We start from the raw sequence: 27,955 nt of genomic DNA on the forward strand, positions 1-27,955 counted from the left end.
TTAAATTGCACAGAACACTTCAAAAAGTGCTGAAGATGCATGCATGCGGTAGAAAATAGCAAAAGGCATTGCAAGATTTACAATTAAAATCCAAACTTCAAAGCCATAAACATTTTCTTCCAATCCATTGTCAAATTGGGGCCAGGCTCCAAAAGCTGGTAGTATCCAAAACTTTAAGAAGGAAAAAAAGAGTTTGGAGACAGGTTAACTAATAAATGTCATTGAAAGTTAATAAGTACTAACAATAGACAATAGGTGTAGGAGGAGGTCATTCTGCCCTTCAAGCCTGCACCACCATTCAATATGATCATGGCTGATCATCCTTAATCAGTATCCTGTTCCTGTCTTATCTCCATAACCCTTGATTCCACTATCCTTGAGAGCTCTATCCAACTCTTTCTTAAATGAATCCAGAGACTGGGCCTCCACTGCCCTCTGGGGCAGTGCATTCCACACAGCCACCACTCTCTGGGTGAAGAAGTATCTCCTCATCTCTGTCCTAAATGGTCTACCCCGTATTTTTAAGCTGTGTCCTCTGGTTCGGCACTCACCCATCAACGGAAATATGTTTCCCGCCTCAAGAGTGTCCAATCCTTTAATAATCTTATATGTCTCAATCAGATCCCCTCTCAGTCTTCTAAACTCAAGGGTATACAAGCCCAGTCGCTCCAGTCTTTTAGCATAAGGTAGTCCCGCCATTCCAGGAATTGACCTCATGAACCTAAGAGTATTTGGTGCAGTGCCAACATGCAATAAGTAAAAATGATCCAAATTGTTATTGGTATAATTTTTTTTTAAAATCTCCATTGAGCTTTACATTGTCAGAATCATACATCATTGTTGTGCAGCTGAATTAAAGCTAAACCAGCTTTAGTCCTTTGTATTTGATACAAATAACCTCCAAATTAAAAAAAACTGCTACCCATAAATTAGTAATTATTAGTAAATACATGATTTGCATTCATAGCATTAACAACAACAAATTGTATTTATGTAGGGCAGCTCATAGGTGCATTATAAAACAAACATATGACACTATTGCGTAAAAGATATTAGGACAGATGACTGAAATTCTGGTCAAGGCAATAAGTTATAGTTTATTATAGCAGGAAAGCATGATGCAGAGGCAGAGGTTTATGGAACAAACTTAATACTCAGGCAGCTGAAAACACAGCTGGCCAAACAACTAAAGTCAGCAATGCTAAAGAGATTAGAATGAAGGAATTACAAATATATTTGGCAATTGTGAGGCTGGAGGAGATTACAGAAATAGGGTGGCGCGGGACCATGGAGGAATTTGAAAACAAGAAAGAGAATTTCAAAATCTTGTTTAACTGGGAGATCAGTAATGTTGTTTAACTGGAAGATCAGTGAGCACAGGGATGATGAATAAAAGGGATTTGGCATCAGTTTGAAAACAAACAGCAGAAGTTCGGAAATATACTTAAGTTTATGGAGCAGAGAATGAGAGAGGCTGGCCAAGCATGTGAGAATAGTCAAGTTTCGAGGTAAGAAAGGCATGAATATGAATTTCAGGAGAAGTTGAGCTGAATCAGGGGTAGAGTCAAAAAGTGTGGTGCTGGAAAAGCACAGGCGCTCAGGTAGCATCCCAGGAGTTGGAGAGTCGATGTTTCAAGCATAAGCTCTTCATCATCTTCACCTCCACATTCCTGATGATGAGCTTATGCTCAAAACATCAACTCTCCTGCTCTTCGGATGCCGTCTGACTAGCTGTGCTTTTTCAGCACTATACTTTTTGACTCTTATCTGCAGTCGTCACTTTCTCCTGAATCGGCTGGAACTAGGCAACGTTGCAGAAGTAGACATACGTCATCTTGGTGGCAGCCTTTGATAGTTGCCAGGGAGAAAGATAGTGTCAGTGACTAAGGAGTGTGCTAGGAACAAAAAGAAAAGCTCCAATATTCCAAATATTTAATTGGAGAAAATTTCTTTTTTTATCTCGTACCGAGTGCCGGACAACAGTTTAATTTTGAGACCGAGTGATTGAGAGATGGGATCCATGATGCGGAGGTGTCTGTTGGACTGGGGTGGACAAAGTTAAAAATCGTGCAACACTAGGTTATAGTCCAACAAGTTTATTTGGAAGCACTAGCTTTCAGAGCGCTGATCCTTCAGGTAGCTGTAGAGCAGGATCATAAGACACAGAATTTAGAGCAAACGATTTGCTATAAATAATCTTTTGTTATAAATTCTGTGTCTCATGATCCTTCTCCACATCTGATGAAGGAACAGCGCTCCGAAAGCTAGTGCTTCCAAATAAACCTGTTGGACTATAATGTGGCGATTTTTAACTGAGAGCTGGGATGGTAAGGTAGAGGCCAATGTCGAATATACAAAATTCTAACGGGACTTGACCTCAGGGCGAGATGTTGAGAAGATGTTTCCACTCGTGGACATGTTCAAAAATCACAGGATACCAGTTTATAGTCCAACAGATTTATTTGAAAACACAAGATTTTGGAGCCTCACTGCTAGTGAGAGAGGGAGACTTGGATAGAGTAAAAGATGATGCGAACGGATTGAACACACCTAAGATGGCTGTTAAATCCTTAATCAGTTAGAACGGAGGTGTGGATTTCGAGTATTTAATATGCAAATCCCAGAATTTCTCTCAAGTCACTGTCCCAAGATAACTTAAGGTTTTATCAGTATAAAAGAGGAGACATCTCAGGTCAAACAATGAATTTTAGGCGTGAGGTGTATGTGTTAACCTGGAGTCAGTCAGGTTTTATTTCCAAAGCAGAAATTTAAAAAAAATGCCACGTCGACTGTCCACAAATGGTGTCCTTTTTGAACAAAATAGAATGTATGTGCAAAAGCAAGTTCACCCCATAGATTTATATATATTTATGTGTGTGAGAAAGCCTTACGCGTACAAGGATCTGTTTCGATGAGGAGGAACGCAACGGACACTGAATGCGTTGAAGGATGCCCTCATAAGAACGTGATACAATGCTCAACTCATCAATACCCAGTTCGAATGTACCATCGTTAAAAACCGTAATGATAGATAGAGAGAGAACATGAGATAGCCAAATTTTGATTCTTCTGAGATATCAGGACTAACTGAGTGGGAGTGCAAAAAGAAAGCCAGTGAAGACAATTTCTGGTTACGATGACAAGGAAAATGATGCCAAGTAAATACTGTTCTACCTAATCGAATACACGCGTTACCGATATAATGAACAAGTTTATTTAGAGTTCTTGAGATTTCTAAACAGCTTCACTGTGTCTATTCAAACGTTTTTATAGCTCTTAATTCACATTTTTACATGCTTTTTAATCCATCTTAAGTGATGAATATTTTGTAGTTCAAAGTGGTTTATTGAACGCGAACTATTAACTGTCAATGATATTTCCTGTAGTCAGTCAATGGTTCTGAAGATTTTGAAGTTGCAAGATAGGAACAAATTTTAGAAAAAGATTTTCGATGGTAATGTTACTTCGAGGTCAGAGCCTGTTGCTTAGATGCGACTTCGGCACAGCACCATTGGCAGGGAGATGGAGACATAGTAACATACAATTGTAAACATTGATATAAGATCCTAATCAATTATCGTGGCAACAGGAAAATATGGTTTGTGTGTAGGTACATAGAACATGGTCTACCTTTGTTTAATGATTTAACTACATCCATTTTCGAATTACAGTTTTACTAATCTTTTGATATTCTTACTTTGTTTATAATTTTTAAATTTTTACTTTGTTTATGACATTCTCATAATATTCAAAGGTATTCCTGTATTATGATTGACCTGAAATGTGCTCCATTTGCTGGAGGGAAGCTACCACAAGGAATTGGAGAAGTGTGTGGCAAAACTGTCGCCAATTTTCAAGGACAAAGTGATGTATTTTCTTCGAAGAGATTCCGATGATAGCGGGTTTACCTAATATCATGATTTATTATTTAAGTAAAAAGTAAGAAAAAGGCATAACTTTTGAAACAGGAAAGAGGTTCCAAAGCAAAGTTTGAAAGGGCCTTTTTTTAATTTCTTACTAGATATCCTTATTTTATTATTCACGAGATACCTTCATTTCTGAGTAAACATTAGTTCTGCAGTCTGTTTCTATGATGCGGAAGAAATGTGCAAGTTTTTCTCCCTGAGTCTGCGTGGGTTTCCTCCGGGTGCTCCGGTTTCCTCCCACAGTCCAAAGATGTGCAGGTCAGGTGAACTGGCAATGTTAAGTTGTCCAGAGTGTTAGGTGCATTAGTCAGAGGGAAATGGATTTGGATGGGTTACTCTTCGAAGGGTCGGTGTGGACTTGTTGGACTGTGGGGAATCTAATCTAATCTTATATAGGAGTCCGATTTTGGCGCCGCCTACAAGATGTAAGAGACATCGCAGGGAAACGAAATGGGGATTTCCGAGGCGTCCAAAAGCGGCATAAACGTTTTCAGCTCTTTTTGTGGTAGAACGGCATGTTCTATCCACTATTCAGTACTTAAGTATTAAGTTTCTCAATTTCACTTATCTCTTTAAGGCAGTTCTGACTTTATATATTTTATCAGTATCATGTCACTGAAATCACTCTCTAACATTAGTGTTCTTTTGGTACATTCATTTGAATAATCCTTTTGCACTTCCCTCATTTGGTAGTTCGTCCTTCCTCCTTAAAGGTTTTCTTTTAAACATGTCACATTTATTCCTATTCAATTTATCTAATATTCCACCCGGATGACTAACTTCCATTTACGTTTTGTGGATTTTTATTTGTATATTCAAGGGGGTCACGTGGAGCAATGATAGTATACGAGTTCAAGTCCCACGTCTAAAACGCTTGATCAAAAAAATTATCATGATTTACTTTTAAATTATCCTACTCCTCTTCTGAACTTGATTTTGGCAACATTTCCCGAGGATTTCTTAAACAAACACTACTTTGTGAATGAATGCTGGAAGACATCTTTTCTTTAAAGAAAATTGTTTCTTCACCTGTCTTACCGAAATATTGCACAAGAACAGAAACGAGGCGATGTTCTTCAATATCACTCTGGTTTTGTGCAGATTTCCCGTCTGCCTGAAGCTGGCTGGAGGAAAGGAGCCGGCAGCTCGGGGTGATGGTAACTGCTCACTGCACACCGAGCTGCTTCGGTCTTCTGGAGATTGTGGAGAAGCAGCCGCGCAACACAGCTGTCGCTCTACTCCCTCCAACGTTTTGTTGACAATGCCACAGCGTGGGGGTGATGTCCCAGGACGGTCACTGGTCCCCCTGATTCTTCCTGCTTCCTCTTCACCGTCATCCTGCTTGCGATGGAGCGATTCAACGATGAACATGTTCTGCACGGATTTCTCAATGATAGCCAAAGTGGAAAGCGGTAAACTGAGCCATGTGGAATGCGGACGGCTTTGTGCAGAAACCGCCGCTAGCACAGAGCACCAGGATAGAAGCCAGGAGGCACACGCTGTACTGGCCAGAAGCTGGCCATCCAGCTTTCGCGTGGGATTTTTGGAATAATCCATTGACCTTTTGTCTATCCTATAAATGACCAGGCCGGTTGTAGATGCTGCAGACATTAAGCCAAGCACTATCATACTGTACAAATAAAACATAGTCACAGCAGATAGTCGGTGATCTTTTGAATGGCCCGCCTGTAGACTGTACACAACAAGAATTCCTATTGTAGTTGCGAAGACGGCAGCTCCCAGAACTGGTCCTGGTAAAATGTTGGAGCGTGTCTTAAACACCAATTTTTGAGGGCTGCGGTGTCCCAGCTTTCGACCGACATTCTTCCACATGATGTAGAGCATAGCGGAGGCCAAAACGTGATACTCAATGCTGAAAGGGTACATGTAATAGGAGGCTTTGTAGAAAGCAGCGCATACATGTATAGTACAGCTGCAGTTTGGTCCAGACTTTTCTGCAACGACTAAAGGGATTAAAACATTGCACACATTGTTATCCAACAAGATCTTAGTTGGTTTTCATTCCCGTTGCGGGTTCCTAGTTTTCAAAGTTTGTGAGAAGATTTGCAGCGGGTGCTCATTGTTGTGGTTCTGTTGCCTAGCTGGGAATTTGTGTTGCAGACGTTTCGTCGCATGTCGAGGTGACATCCTCAGTGCTTGGGAGCCTCCTGTGAAGCGCTTCTGTGATGTTTCCTCCGGCATTTACAGTGGTTTGGCTCTGCCGCTTCCGTTGTCAGTTCCAGCTGTCCGCTGCAGTGGCAGGTATATTGGGTCCAGGTCGATGTAAAAAATGAGGTCTGCAGATGCTGGAGATCACAGCTGAAAATGTGTTGCTGGTTAAAGCACAGCAGGTCAGGCAGCATCCAAGGAATAGGAAATTCGACGTTTCGGGCATAAGCCCTTCATCCTGATGAAGGGCTTATGCCGGAAACGTCGAATTTCCTATTCCTTGGATGCTGCCTGACCTCCAGTTCGATGTGTTTGTTGATAGAATCTGTGGATCAGTGCCATGCCTCTAGGAATTCCCTGGCTGTTCTCTGGCTTGTCCAGTCGAACTCATATTGCTTGTCATCTGTGTGTGGCTACTAAGGATAGCTGATAGTGCTGTTTGGTGGCTAGTTGGTGTTCATGGATACCGATGGTTAGCTGTCTTCCTGTTTGTCCTGTGTAGTGTTTTGTGCAGTCCTTGCATTTTGTGTGCTGTTATGAGTCCTAGTGGTCGTAGTAGTCTGTCAGTTCAGAAATGTTCCTGATGTATGGTAACATGGCTAGTCCTTTGGGTTGTGGCATGTCCTCATTCCGTTGTCTTACCCTTAGGCATCTGTTGATGAAATTGCGAGAGTATCCATTTTTGGCGAATACATTGTAGAGGTGTTCTTCTTCCCCTTTTTGCAATTCTGGTGTGCTGCAGTGTGTTGTGGCCCTTTTGAACAGTGTCTTGATGCAACATCTTTTGTGTGTGTTGGACTACTACGACCACTAGGACTCATAACAGCACACAAACCAACAGCCACACTCAGACAACAACTCACCAGGACAAAGGACCCGATACCCAGCATGAGCAAAACCAACGTAGTGTAAAAAGTCCCATGCAAGGACTGCACAAAACACTACATAGGACAAACAGGAAGACAGCTAACCATCGGTATACATGAACACCAACTTGCCACCAAATGGCATGACCAGCTATCCTTAGTAGCCACACACGCAGATGACAAGCAACATGAGTTCGACTGGGACAACACTACTATTATACGACAAGCCAAACAGAGAACAGGCATCCACAGATTCTATCAACAAACACATTGACCTGAACCCAATATACTGGCCACTGTAGCGGACAGCTGGAACTGACAATCGGAAGTGACAGAGACAAACCACTATAAATGCCAAAGGAAACATCACAGAAGTGCTTCACATGAGGCTCCCAAGCACTGAGGATGTCACCTAGACACAGGACGAAACGTCTGCAACACAAATTCCCAGCTCGGCGAACAGAACCACAACAGGTTCCTAGTTTGTTGTTAGCATACACCTGACTTGAAACTTCACGACTATCTAAACTGGGCCTTCCCCCAAGTAGAGCTGAAAATTGTACGCTATATCGCTGTAAGAGGTTATTGAACTAGTAACATTACTACACTGCATTCCGAAACAATTTTATGAAGAAACCCATGTTAAATTATTATGGAATCTAATTTAAATAATTTCAATCATTACAGTATCCCTCTGCAAGGAATCTATTTAGTTAACACTTGTTGCAATGGTATTATCCTGTGGATAATCATAATTGGATTTCGAATTGGAACTGTTCATGACTAAGTGAATGTGGAGGGCCACGCAATATATTTGCTGCTTTATGTAGCGGCTGTTTGAAACAGTGAACCACTCAATCACTATGCCATTATCATCACTTTGACATGAATGTAGAAGTATTTCAGGTTGCCTTCTAATATCCTGCTGCTTGCATGATACAGGGTAATACATGTAGTTGTGGACAATTTCATTGACAACAGATCCAGAACTGAAGCAAATAATTCTCAGTGATGGGCAGCAATGGGAATATAATCCAAAGTCATTTTATTACTTTCAAATTATACTACACTGAGCATATTATGTCTTAAATTATTAATATCCCATTTGAGTCATTTTCTGAATGAAATCTATCCAATTGTATTGAGACAGCTTTATATTTCCTGTGGGAAATGTATTGCCTCTTGAAACTGATAAGAGTGTGGATGGCTGGATGGGTATTAAACAAAATATTGCTAAGACAATAAAAAGATTGAAATAAAAATTTCAGTTACTAATCGCTACTGCCTGAACGGTGTCTAAACAGCTTCAGTGTTCCCTTTCTGACCCTGCAAGCTAGATAAAACTATTAACAACATCAAAGTGTAATGAGCTCAAAATGGCTGCAGCCAAGTTATTTCATAACATAATGTAAATTATTGCAAATTCAACAATTTCATGGTCAAAAATAACTTTACTGGGGAGCTTTGAAGGTTTGGTTTTGTCCGAGTTAATTTTGGAGCAATTCAAATCATCCAGCAATGTGGGAGAATTTGATCTACTAGCATATTTGTAGTTGCAAAATGTTGGATTTTATTTTCTGCATTGATAATGGTGAGTACCCATTACTAATGAGCTATTGTTTTTCTAGATATATTAATTGTCAGTTTATGCATGCAGTTCATCATCTGGGCCTGTAACCATTGGAAGCAAGGTAGTCCCATACTTATTACACCATAATCTTTGTAATTACAAGATGTGGAGGTTCTGGTGTTGGACAGGGGTGAACAAAGTTAAAAATCAATCAACACCAGGTTACAGTCCAACAGGTTTATTTGGAAGTACTAGTGTTCAGATCATTCCTTCATTACCAAATAGAAAAGATATTAAACACAGTACATTATAATATCTTTCTTTAGTGTAAGTCTGTTATATTTTCCTTCTATCTCAGCAGCACCAGATAATCCCTCCACACTGTATCACTTAGTGATCAACCAGAATATACTAGTATAACTACTGACCATGAAACTGACATGACCCATCAAAATAGACTATTTTGATCACAACTAAAATAATTTGTGGTTTGATTCATTTTTCTTTCATGGATCGTTTGAGACACTTTAGCTAATATAATTTATTTTTAAAAAACACAGAGGAGCCTGCAGTTAAAGTTTGGGGTTAGAAGATTGTAGGGTTAATTTAGGTTGACATTTCAATGTAAAACTAAGGGATTACTGCATTCTCAGAGAGTCATTATTCAGATGAAATATCAGGCAGAGCCATTTAAAAGTCCTGAAATAGATAAATAAATTTAAAAATGGTATCCAAAGATGCTGATATTGGAAGACGTGTCCAATGTTTATTTTCCAAAAAAGCAATATTTTAAAGGGACCTCAAAAGGAGCAGATATAGAACATATAGAACAATTTAGGAAAAAAAATTCCAGTGGATTTAGGTCACTGAAGGCAATGTATTAGTGGGGGACAAAGAGCAACTACTGATACTCTTGGTGCTTTTAGAAAAAGATGGGCAATATCTTTGTTGGTGAAATGCCTTATCTCCCCTTCCAACTGCATTTTGATTTAGCCCTCTCCCTCTATCCTTACATCTTCCAAATGTAATAGTCTGCCATTAATGGACCTTACACAGAAATTAATTAATTAGAAAACAGAGGTGATTTACTGGTGGTGGTTAATAAATGAAAAAATACCATGGGTGATTTGATGATGGGAATAAGAAGATCAGTCCTATGGAAGAGCTCTTCTGAATACATGAAAAATTCAAATAGTGTAGCCATTGATACTCTCAACAATTTGAGAGAGAGAACGATAAGTTCCACAGGGAATAGAGTGCCTTACCTTTCATCCAATTCCATTTTAAGTTAGCTTTCCTTCTCTCTCTACCACTCCCTCACCTTTGGTGTTACTGCATTGCCTTTAATGGGCTCTGCATGTAAAGTTAACAGTTAAAAACAGGAGTAATTTATTGGTGTGGTTAATAAATAAAAAAGACACAGGTTATTTGGTGGTGAGAAAAGCTATTCAATTATTTGTGATAGCAATTCCAGGTATAAGAGGAAAACAAAGGGAGTGTGAGTGATACTATCCCTGCCAGTGAGCCAGGAGGTGAGGTTCAAATCCCACCTGCTTCAGAGGTTTGCCGTTACATCTCTGAACAAGCTGGTCAGAAATATCTAAAACAAAGGGAGCAGCAGGGTATAAAAAGAAAAGGAGCAGGGGTATATATGAGGTTGGAGTCAGAGTAGGAAGATAAGAAAGGAATGAAATCATGAAAGATATGAACACAAGGATGGGATTTTTTAAAGTTTGAGTTGTTGGGGAATGTTGAAAGCCATAGTAAGTTAATAGTCATAGAATTGTTACAATGCAGAAGGAAGCCATTCAGTCCATTGTGTCTGCACCTGTTCTCCAAATCAGTAATTCATTTAATGTCATTCCTTTGCCTTCCTGTAAGTTTACACATTCTCCTTTTTCAGATAATGGACTAATCTCCTTTTTTAATTGCATCTGCCTCCACTACATCACAATGCATTCTAGAGCTTCATCACTTATTGCATGGAAACATTATTTTTTCTCCTGTCCCTTTTGCTTCTTTTGTCCATTATTTTAAATCTTGTTCTTGAGTCTTTCACACATGGGAATGATTTCTCTCAATCTACTCTGTCCAGTCCCATCATGATTTTGAATATCTGTCCAAATATCCTCTCAGCCATCTGTTTTTCAAGGAAGCAGGCCCAATGTGACCAATCCATCTTCGTAACTCAAGTTCCTTATCCCTGGAGCCATTCTTGTGAAACTTTTCTGCAACCCTTGAATGTCTCCACAACTTTCCTGACATGTGGTACCCAGAATAGGACTTAATATGACAGCTGAGGCCAAATTAGTTGAAGCTCAGGATTATCTCTTTGTTCCTGTGTCTATGCCCCAATCATAAATCCAAGATACTCAATGTTTTATTAAAATTGCCTGTCATGCCTCCTTCAATGGTTTATGGCAATATACTCCAAATCTCTCTGTTCCAGAAGCACCTTTAGAATTGTGCCCTTTATTTTATTTTGTTTTTCCATGTTCTTCTACCAAAATGAATCACTTCACATTGAAATTCATCTTCCATCTGTCCGCCCACTCCACCAACTTATCTTTTTGGAGACATGATCTGCAAATTTTGAAATGGTACAATGTACATCAAAGCCTAGATCAGTAATATATAGAGAAAAGCAAAGGTCCCAATACTGATTCCTGGGAGACTCTACTAGAAATTGTCCTCTGCAAAGCATTCATTAATTATTATATTACATTTCCAGTTACTCAACCAATTTCATACTTATGCTTCTATTTTCCTTTTTATTCTATGAGTTATAACTTTGCTTACAAGTCTGATAAACATTGCACAGTATCATATGCTATTAGGAAGGCAGAGTTGATGGGAGAATGGAATTTGATATTGGATGGGAAATGGCAGCAGAGCTTTCAATTAGTTCAAAATTATGGGCACTGGAGGATGGGAGGTTCAGCCAAGTCTTGAAGTTACAAAAGCATGCAAGGGGGAGTGGTGGCAGATGGGTTAAGGTTGGGCAGAGACAAACAATACTACAGAGGTTAAAGTATATGTTTTTATGAGAGAATATAGGTTAGACCCTACTGATAACAGATTATGTGTTCACTAGAAATAAGTCTTTGTGGCTAGTTATTGCTATGTTTGGCTTCACATCCACTAAATAACATAATGGCAATGAAGGCAGTGAAATTAACATTTCACATGTTAATTTATAACTGCCAATATCAGCTTTTTCATAGCATGTTAATTATAATTAAGTCTAAACAATTTAAACAAGCCACAATCCAGATATTTTGGAAAACTTTGATAGAGCAGCCTAGAGTTATTATTTAACCAACTGTATCCAATATTAATGTTTACTGCATTCTGTAATGAGAGTTGCTACTTCAGGTACACATTGTAACCCTTGGGTTAGCTTTTTTGCTGTTACTACCTCAGGGGTAATCTGGCAGTATGGAATACGTATGCTTTAGAAAATACATCTGATGTTCATTTCATTGTGAATCTAGCCCAGAGTGTTCTCAAAACTTTAACTCCATCAGCACTTAGCATTGAGTGCATTATGACTGATGCTTTTGTATTTGCAATTCACCAACAGAGCAGCACACAGCTGCCAACATGTTATTTCAAATTTGACACTCTCAAGTTGACTTTGTCTTACAAGAAAGAACAAACAATTTGTTTACTTGACTAATGGGATCAGTTTCTATTTCACTAATTTTCAAATCATTCTGGATCCTGTCAAATGCAAAGATTATGGTAGAATTCCGCTGGTGATGGTAATCAGGCTATACTGATTCTCCACTGATTTCGTATTCAAGCCTGATGTAATTTGCAATTAATTTAGAATGCTACACAATATCTTGTTGATTACAAAATGAAAATAATACATCAACATTTTAGGATATGTAGAATTTGGGCACATTAATGAATAAATCATCTGCAGATTTTTAAAGTGACCTTTAGTGCATATATATTGAAATAATGAGTTTAGATCATTTATTACACCTCAGATTCTGTAACCATTAAATTGAAAAATTCTCAATAGCTGACACTCTAGTTTTCTACTTCTTCTGTTCATGATTTTTCACTTATTAAAATTTCTTACCCATAGTTAAGTTGGCAAAGCCATGTCCTGCCAGTCTCTTTTTGTGGTCATTTAACTGATGTTTTGACTCTGCAATTATACTGTTCACCCATAACAGCAGGTTCGTAAAAACAGAATGAATCATTCCAAATCTAAAAAAAAATGGTAATACACACAAGTGGAGTACATAAATGCAAAAGTAAAAACACATCATGAAATTTACTAAAGAAAAGTCTCCTACAGAATTAACAAAGAAACTTCCTCTAAAAAAATTAGATTCACCAAATATTTTCAGGAGAATATTATCACCCTTCAAAACATAGCTTTATATTTACAAGAATTTATCTTTATAGTCGCCTTTACTTTTACAAACTTGATTGAGTTTTTTGAAGAAGTAACAAAGAGGATTGATGAGGACAGAGTGGTAGGTGAGATCTATATGGACTTCAGTAAGGCATTTGACAAGGTTCCCCATGGGAGACTGATTAGCAAGGTTAGATCTCATGAAATACAGGGAGAACTAGCCATCTGGATACAGAACTGGCTCATAGGTGAAAGACAGAGGGTGGTGGTGGAGGACTGTTTTTCAGACTGGAGGTCTGTGACCAGTGGAGTGCCACAAGGATTGGTGCTGGGTCCTCTACCTTTTTTTAAGATTAGACTTACAATGTGGAAACAGGCCCTTTGGCCCAACAAGTCCACACCAACCCGCCGAAGCGCAACCCACCCATACATTTATCCCTTACCTAACACTACGGGCAATTTAGCATGGCCAAATCACCTGACCCGCACATCTTTGGACTGTGGGAGGAAACCGGAGCACCCGGAGGAAACCCACGCAGACACGGGGAGAACGTGCAAACTCCACACAGTCGCCTGAGTCGGGAATTGAACCCGGCTCTCAGGCGTTGTGAGGCAGCAGTGCTAACCACTGTGCCACCGTGCCGCCATTTGTCATTTACATAAATGATTTGGGTGCAAGCATAAGAGGTACAGTTAGTAAGTTTGCAGATGACACCAAAATTGGAGATGTAGTGGACAGCGAAGAGGGTTACCTCAGATTACAACAGGATCTTGACCAGATGGGCCAATGGGCTGAGAAGTGGCAGATGGAGTTTAATTCAGTTAAATGCAAGGTGCTGCATTTTGGGAGAGCAAATCTTAGCAGGACTTGTACACTTAATGGTAGGGTCCTAGGGAGTGTTGCTGAACAAAGAGAATTTGGAATGCAGGTTCATAGCTCCTTGAAATTGGAGTCACAGGTAAATAGAATAGTGAAGAAAGCGTTTGGTATGCTTTCCTTTATTGGTCAGAGTATTGAGTACAGGAGTTGGAAGATCATGTTGCAGCTGAACAGGTGCTGGTGAGGTACATGACCTACAATGGAAGAGAAATCAAATGTGTTCTTTAAATTTAATTGATTATCCAAGCAGATTGGTCTGGCAAGAAGGAATGTATGCCAACAGACAACTCATCCATTTTAGGCTTAATACCGGAGCAATTGTCTTTATATTATCACATCCTGTACCATAGTTGAAGAAATAGATGTTACAGCCTACAACAAAGATACTACAGCATATCGTCCAGGAGGTTTGGATCTCAAGACTAAATGTATGTGACAAGTAGCTCTGAAGCACAAGGTATATCAAAAAGTTGAGAATGTATACATAATTTACAGACAATAATTCTCAATATTGAGCATGAATAAGTATCTTGACTCAACATTAATCAAATGGCAGAAGGTGTTAGGCTCACTATTATTGACAATAAACTAGTTAAAAGGCAGCCAGTCATACCATGACTTTTCAAAGTGATGCTGGGAATAGGACAACTGCTCAAGGAACAGTGAGTTATAGAACTACAGAACCACAAAATTTTAGTTGCTGAACAATTGATCAATGGACATTAGGTAGATTTCATGGGGCCATTTAAAGTTATGGCACAACCCAAAAAGCTAGAATCCATTGATATTATCTATATTGGAATAAGAAAATAATTTCAACAAGATGAAAATCCATGACTACACAAAGTTTGGAAAAAAAATTTCCCAGTCCTCTCAACACTGAGGAGAGTTGACGAGGTGATAAGAATCACCAAAGTTTGCAAGAAGGTGCAGATGATTTGAAGAATAATGAGTTAGGTGGCCCATTTGAGTACATTGATTAATTTTTAACTGAAGTTGTTCAGACAGCAACACATCCTGGCTGCAGATCCACATTTGATGTTAGGAGTAAGCATATACAAATCCAGTCAAACATGTCAATTCTTTTTTTCTCAGGAAGAATCATCATGATCAGTGACAAGATCATGCTCAGTAAATAAGAATCTTCAAATAGCATGACTAAGGAAGTACACATGTTGGGGTCAACAATAAAGTAACTAACTCGACCAAATGTAATTGTACAACATAATCAACTAGTTTCAGTACAGAGTCTATGAATCTCAGTACAGTCCAGCCGACTAGCTGAGAATTGAGATTTGTTCACACAGAGGGAGGATTGGTTGCATATGATTCCATGCGATGACACCAGCAAAGTGATATGACCAATGTCCAGAGATTCAGGACATCATCAAAAGAAGTTGTCTGATTAAATGATCCAGGATACTGCAAGGAAAACAGTAACTCTATCAACAGAGGGAAAGGATTTATGAGATTAATGGTCCCCCAACTGACATTACACATCAAATTCATGATTTAGCAGGAAAGAGAACCTCTGCACATTCAAAAGATTACTTCACTTCCAGATGGAATGCATCAACTGTCTCGTTCAACAAGAACATTGTTCTCCATAAAAATTCATCCAAGAGATAAATGACCATCTAGGTCTCCTCATAGATTTTGTGATAGTGCAGTACCAATGTAACTTATACTTGATTGTTATCATTGAAAAATCTACTTCCTATCTATGATAAGTGGGTTTTCTCTACCACACTAAACAAAGCAGGTCCTGTAAACCCAATCTTACAGGAGGATTGGCAGCAAACCTATTTTATTTTGACCAGGAATCCAGCTACCTCATGTCACCTGATGAACAGTGGTGAAGATTCATCATACAACAAAGGTTACGGCTGAGGTAACAAATGAATACCTGACATCCACTAGAGAAAGGGATGCGCCCAATGTAACAATAAATTAAGAGTAAAGGATACAATTTTAAAAAATAGAGAGGGTGTATTTGAAAGGTTAACATTTCTCAAAATAGTAAGGCTCTCCCAGTCTGAATGGGATGCATCCCCTGGTTACTGAGACAAATAAACATGGAAACTGCTGCAGCTTTGTCTATAATAGTCCAAACCTTCTGGAATATTGGCTGGCTGCAGGATTGTAAATGTTATTCTGCCTTTAAAATGAAAAGAGGGATACACCTTGTAATTGCCAGTCAGTCTAACTTTGGTGGTTGCAAATATGTACAGTGCAGTACAAAATTCATTGAATAACCTATAGTTTTCCACATGCCAATGAAAGCCAGTACTGACATTTTGAAGGCAAATTATCATTCAATATCCTGACTGTGTAATTTTGTGAAGTAACCGGAAGTGTTGCTGTTGGTGGTGTCAAAGGGCATGGAATAAGGTGAATTTCAGACCGGACCTCAGGGTGAGTATTGCGACCACTTCCATTTTTATTTATATTAATGACCTGAACTTGGGTATATTCAATGTTTGAATTTGACACAATCTCAGAAGTGTAGCACATAACACAGAACAGAATAGTACTACACCTCAGGAGGACAAATACAGATTGGTGAAATGGGCGAACACATGGTGATTAGATTTAAAACAGGGAAGATTAGGCAGAGGTTCTATCAACTGAATGGAGGATGCCATGATGGTCCCACCTCCTGAACCTTGCCCCTCATTTGAGGCTTGGTAACCCTCAGGTTAAACTCATCTCTCACTCTCTAATGAAAGAGCAGCCTTGTGGTCCTATGGCCACTTCACCTCACAACTTTAAACAATCTTTAAAGAGAGATCTGCGGGAATGAAGCTGGGACATAGGTTGAAAGAAGTGTTTAAAAGATATATGGGATCTTTAGCTATATTAATAGAGAAATAAAGCATAAAAACAAGGAAGCTATGCTATAAACATAAATGACACATTTGTCAGGTTTCACCTAGTCTACTGTCTTATTGTGATACTTTTGGAATAGGTCAAGGCCTTAGAGATAGTGCAGAAGACATTATTTGGAAAATGAGATTGCTTTTCCTTCAAACAGAGAAGATTTTTTGAGGTTTCAAAAACAAGATTCTAATGCAATAATTAAAAATTATCTGTTGGCAATGCCAGAGAAATCAGAAGTCAGAATACACTAATCTAAAGCCCACTGGGTCTGAGTTATAGAGTCAGAGAGGTACAGTATGGAAATAGACACAAAACAAGAATGGCTGTTGCAGGTTCCAGGGTTTAGTAGGGTCAGACATGGGGGTAAAAGAGGGGGAGGTGTGGCATTACTTGTCAAGGATAGTATTACAGCGGTGGAAAGGACGATGGAGGAAGACTTGCCATCTGAGGTAGTTTGGGCTGAGGTTAGAAATAGGAAAGGTGAGGTCACCCTGTTAGGTGTTTTCTACAGGCCCCCTAATAGTCCGAGAGAAGTAGAGGATAGTATTGCGAGGATGATTCAGGAGAAGAGTGAAAGTAGCAGGGTGGTTGTTATGGAGGACTTTAACTTCCCAGATATTGACTGGGAAAGCTATAGCTTGAGGTCGTTAGATGGGTTGGTGTTTGTCCAATGTGTGCAGGAGGGTTTCCTGACACAATATGTAGACAGGCCAACAAGAGGTGAGGCTATACTGGATTTGGTTCTAGGTAATGAACCAGGCCAGGTGTTAGACTTGAAGGTAGGTGAGCAGTTCGGGGACAGTGACCACAACTCGGTGACTTTTACTTTAGTGATGGAGAGGGATAAGTGTGCACTGCAGGGCAAGAGTTATAGCTGGGGGCAGGGAAATTATGATGCGGTGAGGCATGACTTAGGATGTGTGGATTGGAAAATCAGGCTTCAAGAGAAGAATACTAATGATATGTGGAGATTGTTCAAGGAACAGCTACTGAGTGTCCTTGATAAGTATGTACCAGTCAGGCATGGAGTTAAGGGTCTTGTGAGGGAGCCGTGGTTTAATAAGGAATTGGAATCCCTTGTGAAAGGGAAGAAGGCGGCCTATGTAAAGATGAGGCGTGAAGGTTCAGTTGGGGCGATTGAGAGTTATAAGGTAGTCAGGAAGGATCTAAAGAGAGAGCTAAGACCAGCGAGAAGGCGACATGAAAAGTCCTTAGCTGGTAGGATTAGGGAAAATCCAAAGGCTTTCTATAGGTATGTCAGGAATAAAAGGATGACTAGGGTAGGTATCGGTCCAGTCAAGGAAAGTAGTGGGAAGTTGTGCGTGGAGGCGGAGGAGATTGGAGAGACACTAAATCAATACTTTTCGTCAGTATTCACTCAGGAACAGGACACTGTTGCTGGTGTGAATATTGAGTCACAAGTGATTAGAATGGATGGCATTGAAGTATGTAGGGAAGAGGTTTTGGGAATACTGGAAAGGATGAAAATAGATAAGTCTCCTGGGCCTGATGGCATTTATCCTAGGATCCTCTGGGAAGCTAGGGAGGAGATAGCAGAGCCATTGGCCTGGATTTTTATGTTGTCATTGTCAACGGGAATAGTACCAGAAGACTGGAGGATGGCAAATGTGGTCCCCTTGTTCAAGAAGGGGAGTAGGGATAGCCCGAGTAACTATAGGCCAGTGAGTCTGACTTCTGTGGTGGGCAAAGTCTTAGAGAGAATTGTAAGGGATAAGATTTATGAACATCTGGATAGGAATAACGTGATCAAGGATAGTCAGCATGGTTTTGTGAAGGGCAGATTGTGCCTCACAAACCTTATTGAGTTCTTTGAGCAGGTGACTAAGGAGGTGGACGAGGGTAAAGCAGTAGATGTGGTGTATATGGATTTTAGCAAGGCGTTCGATAAGGTACCCCATGGTAGGCTAATGCAAAAACTACGGAGGTATGGCATTGAGGGTGCATTAGAGGTTTGGATTAGAAATTGGCTGGCTGGAAGGAGACAGAGGGTAGTAGTTGATGGTATAGGTTCATCTTGGAGTGCAGTTACTAGCGGTGTACCTCAAGGATCTGTTTTGGGACCATTGCTTTTTGTTATCTTTATAAATGATCTAGAGGAGGGGCTTGAAAGCTGGGTGAGTAAGTTTGCGGATGACACAAAAGTCGGTGGAGTTGTGGATAGTGAAGAAGGATGTGGCAGGTTACAGCGGGATATAGACAAGTTGCAAAGCTGGGCAGAAAGGTGGCAAATGGAATTCAATGTAGCTAAGTGTGAAGTCATTCACTTTGGTAGGAGTAACAAGAAGATGGATTACTGGGCTAATGGTAGGCTACTTGGTAGTGTGGATGAGCAGAGGGATCTTGGTGTCCATGTACACAGATCTCTGAAAGTTGCCACCCAGGTAAATAGTGCTGTGAGGAAGGCATATGGTGTACTGGGCTTTATTGGTAGAGGAATTGAGTTCCGGAGTCCTGAGGTCATGTTGCAGTTGTATAAGACTCTGGTGCGGCCTCATCTGGAGTATTGTGTGCAGTTTTGGTCGCCATACTGTAGGAAGGATGTGGAGGCATTGGAACGAGTGCAGAGGAGGTTTACCAGGATGTTGCCTGGTATGGTAGGAAAATCGTATGAGGAAAGACTGAGGCACTTGGGGCTGTTCTCATTGGAGAAAAGAAGGTTTAGGGGAGATTTGATAGAGGTGTACAAGATGATTAGGGGTTTAGATAGGGTAGACACTGAGAACCTTTTACCGCTAATGGAGTCAGCTGTTACAAGGGGACACAGCTTTAAATTAAGGGGTGGAAGGTATAGGACAGATGTTAGGGTTAGATTCTTTACACAGCGGGTTGTGAGTTCATGGAATGCCCTGCCAGTAGCAGTGGTGAACTCTCCCGCTTTATGGTCATTTAAGCGGGCATTGGATAGGCATTTGGAAGTTATTGGGCTAGTGTAGGTTAGGTAGGATTCGTTCGGCGCAACATTGAGGGCCGAAGGGCCTGTACTGCGCTGTATTTTTCTATGTTCTATATTCTATAACACCAAATTGTCCATGCCGAATAGATATCCTAAATAAATCTAAGCCTGTTTGCCAGCATTTGGCACAAATCCCTCTAAACTGTTCCTATTCATATACCCATCCAAATGTTTTTTAAATGTTGAAATTTTACCAGCCCCTAACACTTCCTCTGGCAGCTCATTCCATACACGCACCACCCTCTGTATAAAAAACTTGCCCCCAGGTCGCTTTTAAATCGTTCCCTTCTCACCTTACACCTATGCCCTCTAGTTTTGGACTCCTCCACCTTGGGGAAAAGACCTTGACTATTTACCCTATCCATGCCCCTCAATTTTATAAACCTTTATAAGGTCACTCTTCAGCCTCTGATGCTCCAAGGAAAATAGCCCCAGTCTATTCAGCCTCTCCCAGTAGCTCAAAGCCTCCAACCCTGGCAACATCCTTGTAAATCTTTTCTGAACCCTTTCAAGTTTCACAACATCCTTTCTATAACATACAGGCTAGAACTGCACACAGTATTCCAAAATTGGCCTAACCAATGTCCTGTACAATTGCAACAAGACTCCCAACTCCTAAACTCAAAGAGCTGACCAATAAAGGCAAGCAAACCAAACACTTTCTTCATCATCCCATCTACTTGAGACTCCACTTTCAAGCAAGTATGAACCTGCATTCCAAGGTTTCTTTGTTCAGCAACACTCCCCAGGACCTTACCATTAGGTGTGTAAGTCCTGCCCTGATTTGCCTTTTCAAAATGCAGCACCCCACATTTACCTAAGTTAAACTCCATCTGCCACTCCTCAGCCCATTGGGCCATCTGATCAAGATCCTTTTGTACTCTAAGGTAACCTTCTTTGCTGTCCACTACAATTTGATGTGGTCTGCAAAATGACTAATAATAACTACATTCCCTTCCAAATCATTCATGTAAATGATGAAAAGCAATGGATCCAGCACCGATCCTTGTGGCACATCACTAGTCACAGGCCTCCAGTCTGAAAAACAATCTCCACTACCACCCTCTGTCTTCTACCTTCAAGCCAGTTCTGTATCCAAATGGTTAGGTTTGCCTGTATTCCATGTGATCATACCTAGCTAACCAGTCTACCATGAAAAACCTTGTCGAATGCCTTATGAAGTCCATGTCCTCCACTCTGCCCCTTTATTACTTCTTCAAAAAACTCAACTAACTTAGTGTGATATGATTTCCCACAAAGCTATTTTGACTATTCCTAGTTGGTCCTTGCCTTTCCAAATACATGTAAATCCTATCCTCAGGATTCCCTCCAACAACTTGCCCACCACCAATGTCAGGCTCACCGGTCTATAGTTCCTGGCTTTCCTTTCCACTTTTCCCAAATCGTGGCACCACATTAGCCAACCTTCAGCCTTCTGGCACCTCACCTGTGGCTATCAATGATACAAATATCTCAGCAAGGGCCCCAGCAATCACTTCCCTAGTTTCCCACAGAGTTCTAGGATATTCCTGATGAAGGGCTTTTGCCCGAAACGTCGATTTTCCTGCTCCTTGGATGCTGCTTGGCCTGCTGTGCTTTTCCAGCACCACTCTAATCTGCCCCTGATCAAGTCCTAGGAATTCATCCATATTTATGCATTTTAAGCCATCTCGCATCTCCTTCTCTGTAATATTGACATTTTTCAATACGTCTCTATTTATTTCCCCATTTTCTATATCTTCCATATCCTTCTCTGCAGTAAACACTGATGCAAAATACTTGCTTAGGATCTCTGCCATCTCTTGCAGTTCCACACATAGGCAGCCTTGCTGATCTTTGAGGGGTCCTATTCTCTCCCTAGTTACCCTTGTGTCTTTAATGTATTTAAAGAGTCCCTTCAGATTCTCCTTACCCCTCTCCACCAAAGCAATCTTATGTCCCCTTTTCCCCTTCATGATTTCCGTCATAAGTATACACCTACTGCCTTTAACCTCCTCTAGGGATTCACTCAATTTCTGCTGTCTATACCTGACATATGCTTCCTTCTTATTCTTGACCAAAACCTCAATTTTGAGAGTGTGTTGCTGGAAAAGCACAGCAGGTCAGGCACCATCTTAGGAGCAGGAGAATCGATGTTTTGGGCTGGAGCCCTTCATCAGGATGCTGCCTGATCTGCTCTGCTTTTCCAGCAACACACTCTTGACTCTGATCTCCAGCATCTGCAGACCTCACTTTCTCCTAATTGATCAAAACCTCAATTTCTCTAGTCTTCCAGCATTCCCTACACTTAGCAGCCTTGCCCTTCACCCTTACAGGAATGTACTGTCTCTCATTATCTCATTTTTGAAGTCTTCCCATTTTCCAGCCATCCCTTTACCTGCAAACATCCACCCCCAATCAACTTTTTAAAGATTTTTTAGATTAGATTAGATTACTTACAGTGTGGAAACAGGCCCTTCGGCCCAACAAGTCCACACCGACCCGCCGAAGTGCACCCACCCAGACCCATTCCTCTACATTGACCCCTGCACCTAACACTATGGGCAATTTAGCGTGGCCAATTCACCTAACCTGCACATTTTTGGACTGTGGGAGGAAACAGGAGCACCCGGAGGAAACCCACGCAGACACGGGGAGAATGTGCAAACTCCACACAGACAGTCGTCTGAGGCAGGAATTGAACCCAGGTCTCTGGCACTGTGAGGCAGCAGTGCCAACCACTGAGGCATCATGCCGCCCAATTCTTGCCTAATGCTATTCAAATTGGCATTCCTCTAATTTAAACTTTAACTATTGGATCCAGTCTATCCTTTTCCGTCACTCTTTTAAATCTAATAGAATTATGGCCATTGGCCCCAAAATACTCACCCACTGACACTTCAGTGACCTGCCTTACCTTATTTCCCAAGAGTAGGTCAAATTTTGCATCTTCTCTAGTAGATACATTCACATACTGAATCAGAAAATTGTCTTGTCCACACTTAAAAATTTCATCTCCATTCAATCCCTTAACACTATTCAATCCCAGTCTATGTTTGTCATAGAGTCATAGAGATGTACAGCACAGAAACAGACCCTTCAGTCCAACTGGTCCATGCCGACCAGATATCCCAACACAATCTAGTCCCACTCGCCAGCACCTGGCCAATATCCCTCCAAACTTCCTATTCATATACCAATCCAGATGCCTTTTAAATGTTGCAATTGTACTAGGCTTCACTACTTCCTCTGGCATCTCGTCCCACACACACACGCCATCGTCTTCGTGAATACGTTGTCCTTAAGATTTCTTTGATATCTTTCCTCACTAGTTCTGGACTCTCCCACCCTAGGGAAAAGACTTTGTCTATTTATCCTATCCATGCCCCTCATGATTTTATAAATCCTTATAAGGTCACTCCTCAGCCTCCAACACTCCATGGAAAACAGATCGAGGGTATTCAACCTCTCCCTATAGCTTAAATCCTCCAATCCTGGCAACATCCTTGTAAATTTTTTCTGAACCCTTTCAAGTTTCACAACATCTTTCCGATAGGAAGGAGACCAGAATTGCATGCAATATTCCAACAATAGCCTAACCAATGTCCTGTGCAGCTGCAACTGACCTCCCAACTCCTGTATTCAATACTCTGACCGATAAAGGAAAGCATACCAAACACCTTCTTCACTATCCTATCTACCTGCGATTCCACTTTCAAGGAGCGATGAACCTGCAGTCCAAGGTCTCTTTGTCAGCAACACTCGCAAGGACCTTACCATTACGTCCTGCTAAGATTTGCTTTCCCAAAATGCAGCACCTCACATTTATCTAAATTAAAATCCATCTGCCACTTCTCAGCCCATTGGCTCATCTGGTCAAGATCTCATTGTAATCTGAGGTAACTTTTCTTGCTGTCCACGACACCTCCAATTTTGGTGTCATCTGCAAACTTACTAATTGTACCTCTTATATAAATGATTAAATCTGATCTTGTGATCCTTGTGGCACTCCACTGGTCACAGGCCTCCAATCTGAAAAGCAACTCTCCACCACCACCCTCTGACTTCTACCTTTGAGCCAGTTCTGTATCCAAATGGCTAGTTCTCCCCGGAAAATTAATGTCTGCTCCCATTACTACCCTTTTATTCTTACAGATAACTGAGATCTCCTTACAAATGTACTTCTCAATTCCTTATGGTTACAATAGCATTGTGATTACTGGACCAGTAGAGGCCTGCATTTATGATCTAGAGACAACAACATAAATCCAATTGGGAAGCTATCATTTATTTTATGACAAAGATTTGGAATATGAAGTTAGTTTTAATAACAATGACATAAAACTGTCAGCTATAAATGCCTATCCAGTTTATTTTGCTATCTGGGGGAGGAAATCTGCCATGCTAACCTTTTCTGGACATGAATGACTTCCAATCTGATTAATTTGTAACTGAGCTATGGCATGGCCTCACAAGCCACGTTTTTAACCAAACTGCAAATCAGTGGCTCAAGAAAGTGACCTAAAACCAACTTCTCAAAGAGAGTACCAAAGGGCACTGAAAACTGGCATTGGCAGTTATGCCCACAGCTCATGATGAATAAGAAATGAGGCAACGTGAGCATTTTACACAGCCAGTTATGGTGATTTAGAATACAGTTCCTGAACCAACAGCAGCATTCAAGAGGAAATTGAATGAATGTTTGAAAGGAAAGCAATGCATGACTGTAGGGCAAGAGCAGGAGTGTGTGATTAATAGACTAGCTCTATCATAGACTGGATACAGATTCAATGGGCTAAATATTCTCATTATGTTCTGCATGACTCTATGATTCTCAATCACAAATATTCTGAAGTCCATACATAATAATTTGCTATACAGTATAATCAAAGAAATATAAAACAAGTTGATATTTGATCATTTTTTACCTTTCTATCATTTGAAAAGTTTGAATGATATCCTTTGCATGGAACCAAAGGAAATACACCTGAAAATAAACAGTGTTGTTTAAATTCACATTGAATATACTGACACCACTCACTGATAATAATAAAAAAAAGCAAAATGCAGGTAAATATACTGACCTGTGAGAGAGTGTGCACTGCGTGGATGGCAGGATAGACACCTTTGACGGCTGTGAGACAACTTGAATATCCAACGTAGTATCCAATTTTAAACATATCCAGAACTAAACTCAAGGTGGCAAATAAGGTTAAACCCCCTAATGATGAAAGGTACCTTATTTTAAGCTCGAGGGAAAGACAAACTGATCCAAAATCCGAAACACATTCCTCCCGAGTTATCATATTTTCAGGATGTCTTTATCTATTTGTCCCAGTTATTTACATTCAGAACTAACGTGTAAATTATTTATAATCATCACTATCAAATACATTATGTTTACATGGACTGCGCCAAATTCTCCTCCCCGACCAACGCACGAGGGCCTTATTGATGCAGAATCTGTTAAAACTAAGCTCTTACTCAACTGCCCCGTGAACATCGAATCGCATTTGGCATAAACTGAACTCTGGCACACTGCTCCAGATAACTTAAATAAGGCATTCGATTCCAATAGAATCATTTCAAAATAGCGCCACACAGGTAACTACACTGCTCATAATAACCTAGTCATTACTAATGGGAATTACAAACCTAATGCCTAAACATTTTATAGAAAGTTCCCAATCAAATTCGATAAATAGCGACTTTACATTTTAAGAATGCATCCAATACCAGAAATCGCGACCTATGTTGTTTAAAAACGTATTTTAGCCTGACATCCTGTACCTCTCAACCACCTTGGTCCGGCGTGTTCATCTTTCTCGGTGAGCAGCACTCTCTTTCCATGTCTTCTGGAGAAGTACCAGAGCATCCAGGCCAGTTGTATCGCCATGAGGGTGCTGAGGTAGGCGAGGATGTGTTCCTGAGTCACTCCGGCTCTGTGAAATGTTCCCGCCAGCATCAGCACCAAGCCCAGCACAAACACGTTGATCCCGTACTGAGCGCTCATGATGACAGCCTGCTTCAGAGGCTGGTTGGCTGAGAAAGAGCTGCTAAACTCTGTGAAACTCTGATCTCCCACTGCCCCAGCTTGGCTGGTTACAGGGCGCCGCTGACAGTGACCCAAAATCTCAAATCCGCATCTTTCAGTCATCTCCAGACGCCGAGGAATCCTGGTCTGGAAAGACAACCGTTCAATAATGCTTATTTATAACCCCTCCAGTTCTAAGTACCTTCCTGTTAAAAGAAAATAATGTCATCTTCAATTAATATGAAGTACAGTTCAACAGCGCCCACTGACAAAAGGTGCAGGTGGGTCCATTTATTTGGATATTGAAAGGGCTTATGTGGAACAGAGGTAGTGACTCTATCTCTGAGCCAGAAGGTTTCCTAGTCCCAATTGTTGCTCCAGAGGTGTCTAACAATATCTCTAAACTGATTAATTAAAACAACTCTATTTGGACACTGAAGCTTCTTGAACTGCAGTAACTTTCATTATACTTAATCCTGTTCAACACTTTTTTGTTAGATATTGCACATAAACTAACGCTACTTTTCTGTTTTCATATATTCCGTTTGCAGCGGGTATTCCTCACTGAGACCTGGATTCCCACTCCATCAGACTACATTTCACACGCTGCGCAGCTTCAATGGTTAGGCAGAAACTTTACCTAAAATCTTACTCTTGTGTGGAGGCCGACACTCTTGATAATACAGAAGAGCAATGTTGCATTGTTCTGTGCCTGCGCATGAATTTTTATACCAGGTGCCCTCTCATAGTGAGGTGGAGGCGTCATTATGAGTTTGCAAAATGTACATGGGTCGGACAATGTCTTCTTTCCGTCTCGTGTCAGAGATCCTGCTCCATGGAAACCACCCATCTTCCCATTTCCCCCGATCATGTTCAGTTAGTGTACATTCACAAGCTTACTAAGTGGCAAAATCCACGATTTATTGAACATACTGGCAATATTTTTTAGGTTTTAAGGATTGTTATCAAAGCTACCCTATTATTTACCTCAGGGGTTGTGCTCATAATGTGATTTTATAACTGCATGTGATGCTGATCTTAATGTTGGTATTCACTTTGTGGAAAGGACACTTCTATTGGTATCAGGACGTGTTAAGACTTCTCTACTTTATCATAGAGATCTACAGCACAGAAAATGTGTACATCTCAAATAGACCGCTTTAAGATAAATCGGAGCCGTACGTAATTCCTGCCTCGCTCTTTCCTTCTTTATATAGACAGAGACTCCATAAGCCGATAGCAGACAGAAGGAAGTCTGTCAAACTGAGTAACCAGCTGTCTCTGTCCAGTGGTGAGACAGACCTATGGTCTTCTTTTTGGACTGAGTTAATTCGCTCAGTTTACTAAAGGGCGGCGGATTTCGATTGTCAGGCTGCATTAGGCACCACTTTCCCATCGCGCAAAATTCTGAGTTACCCATTGATCTGCCTGTGGGAACCTGGGGGAGGCAAATGATTACGGCAGATTTAATTAGATTTTTAAAAAAAAACTGCAATCGAACCCTGTATCAAATTGACAGAAAAAAAAGCATTGTAATCAACTCAAACCCAGGTCACTCATAAAAAACACTTACGGATAAACATCTAGTTAGAGTCATAGGAATGTGCGGCATGCAAACAAACCCTTCGGTCCAACTCGTCCATGCCGAGTTCTATTAAACATTAGTCCCTTACAAGATGCGGCTGAAGAATTAATATCAGGAAATATGAAATGACAGACTATGAACAAGTATTTTGCACCTGCCTTCAAGGTAGGAGACATTTAAAACATATTGAATATAGCAGAAAATTAATGATAAGTGGAACAAAGGAACTTTAAATAATCACTAGCACTAGATAAAAAATGAGGAAAACTATTAGGTCTAAAAGTTGACAAGGTCTCTGGACCGGATGCCCTGCATCCTAGGGTCTTAAAAGTGTGCTTGCAAAAATATTGGAAACATTGATTGTAATCTTTCAGAATTCCCTAGGTTCTGGAGAAGTTTCAGTGGATTGGACAACTGGAAATGTCTTGACTATGGAAAGATGGAAAGTATTAGCCAGTTAGATTAAAATCTCTGTGGGAAAGAGCTGATCATTTTTCACTTCTGTATGGATCTCATCCTTTATTATTAGAGCCACACCATCATCTGTTCATTATTTCTTTCATTTTTGTGAACACAGTTTTTATTTGTGTTTTAAGTTGTGTTTTGAAATGAGGAAGTAACTAGTTTAAAACCAAGGATTACTGCATGATTTGCTATCAAGTAAATTGATACTCATTGTGAACAAATTCCTGATGAAGTGGAACTGAAGGGTTCTGT

General features: G+C 40.4%; 1 protein-coding gene across 1 annotated transcript; it reads right to left on the reverse strand.

Annotated features, from left to right (window-relative positions):
• otop1 (otopetrin 1) lies at positions 1-26,419 on the reverse strand. The gene is made up of 7 exons (XM_060829444.1): positions 26,306-26,419; positions 25,410-25,800; positions 24,704-24,840; positions 24,548-24,606; positions 12,625-12,755; positions 4,965-5,890; positions 1-171 (listed from the first exon to the last, which is right to left on the reverse strand). Exons 1-7 carry the CDS (start codon positions 26,417-26,419, stop codon positions 1-3), a joined length of 1,929 nt encoding a protein of 642 aa, XP_060685427.1.
• Positions 26,420-27,955: the final 1,536 nt, after the last annotated feature.

This window comes from Hemiscyllium ocellatum, chromosome 1 (genome assembly GCF_020745735.1).
Source record: "Hemiscyllium ocellatum isolate sHemOce1 chromosome 1, sHemOce1.pat.X.cur, whole genome shotgun sequence".
Lineage (NCBI taxonomy): Eukaryota > Metazoa > Chordata > Chondrichthyes > Orectolobiformes > Hemiscylliidae > Hemiscyllium > Hemiscyllium ocellatum.

Bases quoted from the DNA above. Each gene is read 5' to 3' on its own strand.
- otop1 (XM_060829444.1), bottom strand. From the start codon at position 26,419: ATGACGCCTCCACCTCACTATGAGAGGGCACCTGGTATAAAAATTCAT. The intron at 24,841-25,409 runs GTACAGGATGTC...TTTCATCATTAG, and splicing joins CGGACCAAGGTGGTTGAGAG to GGGGTTTAACCTTATTTGCC. The intron at 5,891-12,624 runs GTAAGAAATTTT...TAATCCCTTTAG, and splicing joins CTTTGCCAACTTAACTATGG to TCGTTGCAGAAAAGTCTGGA.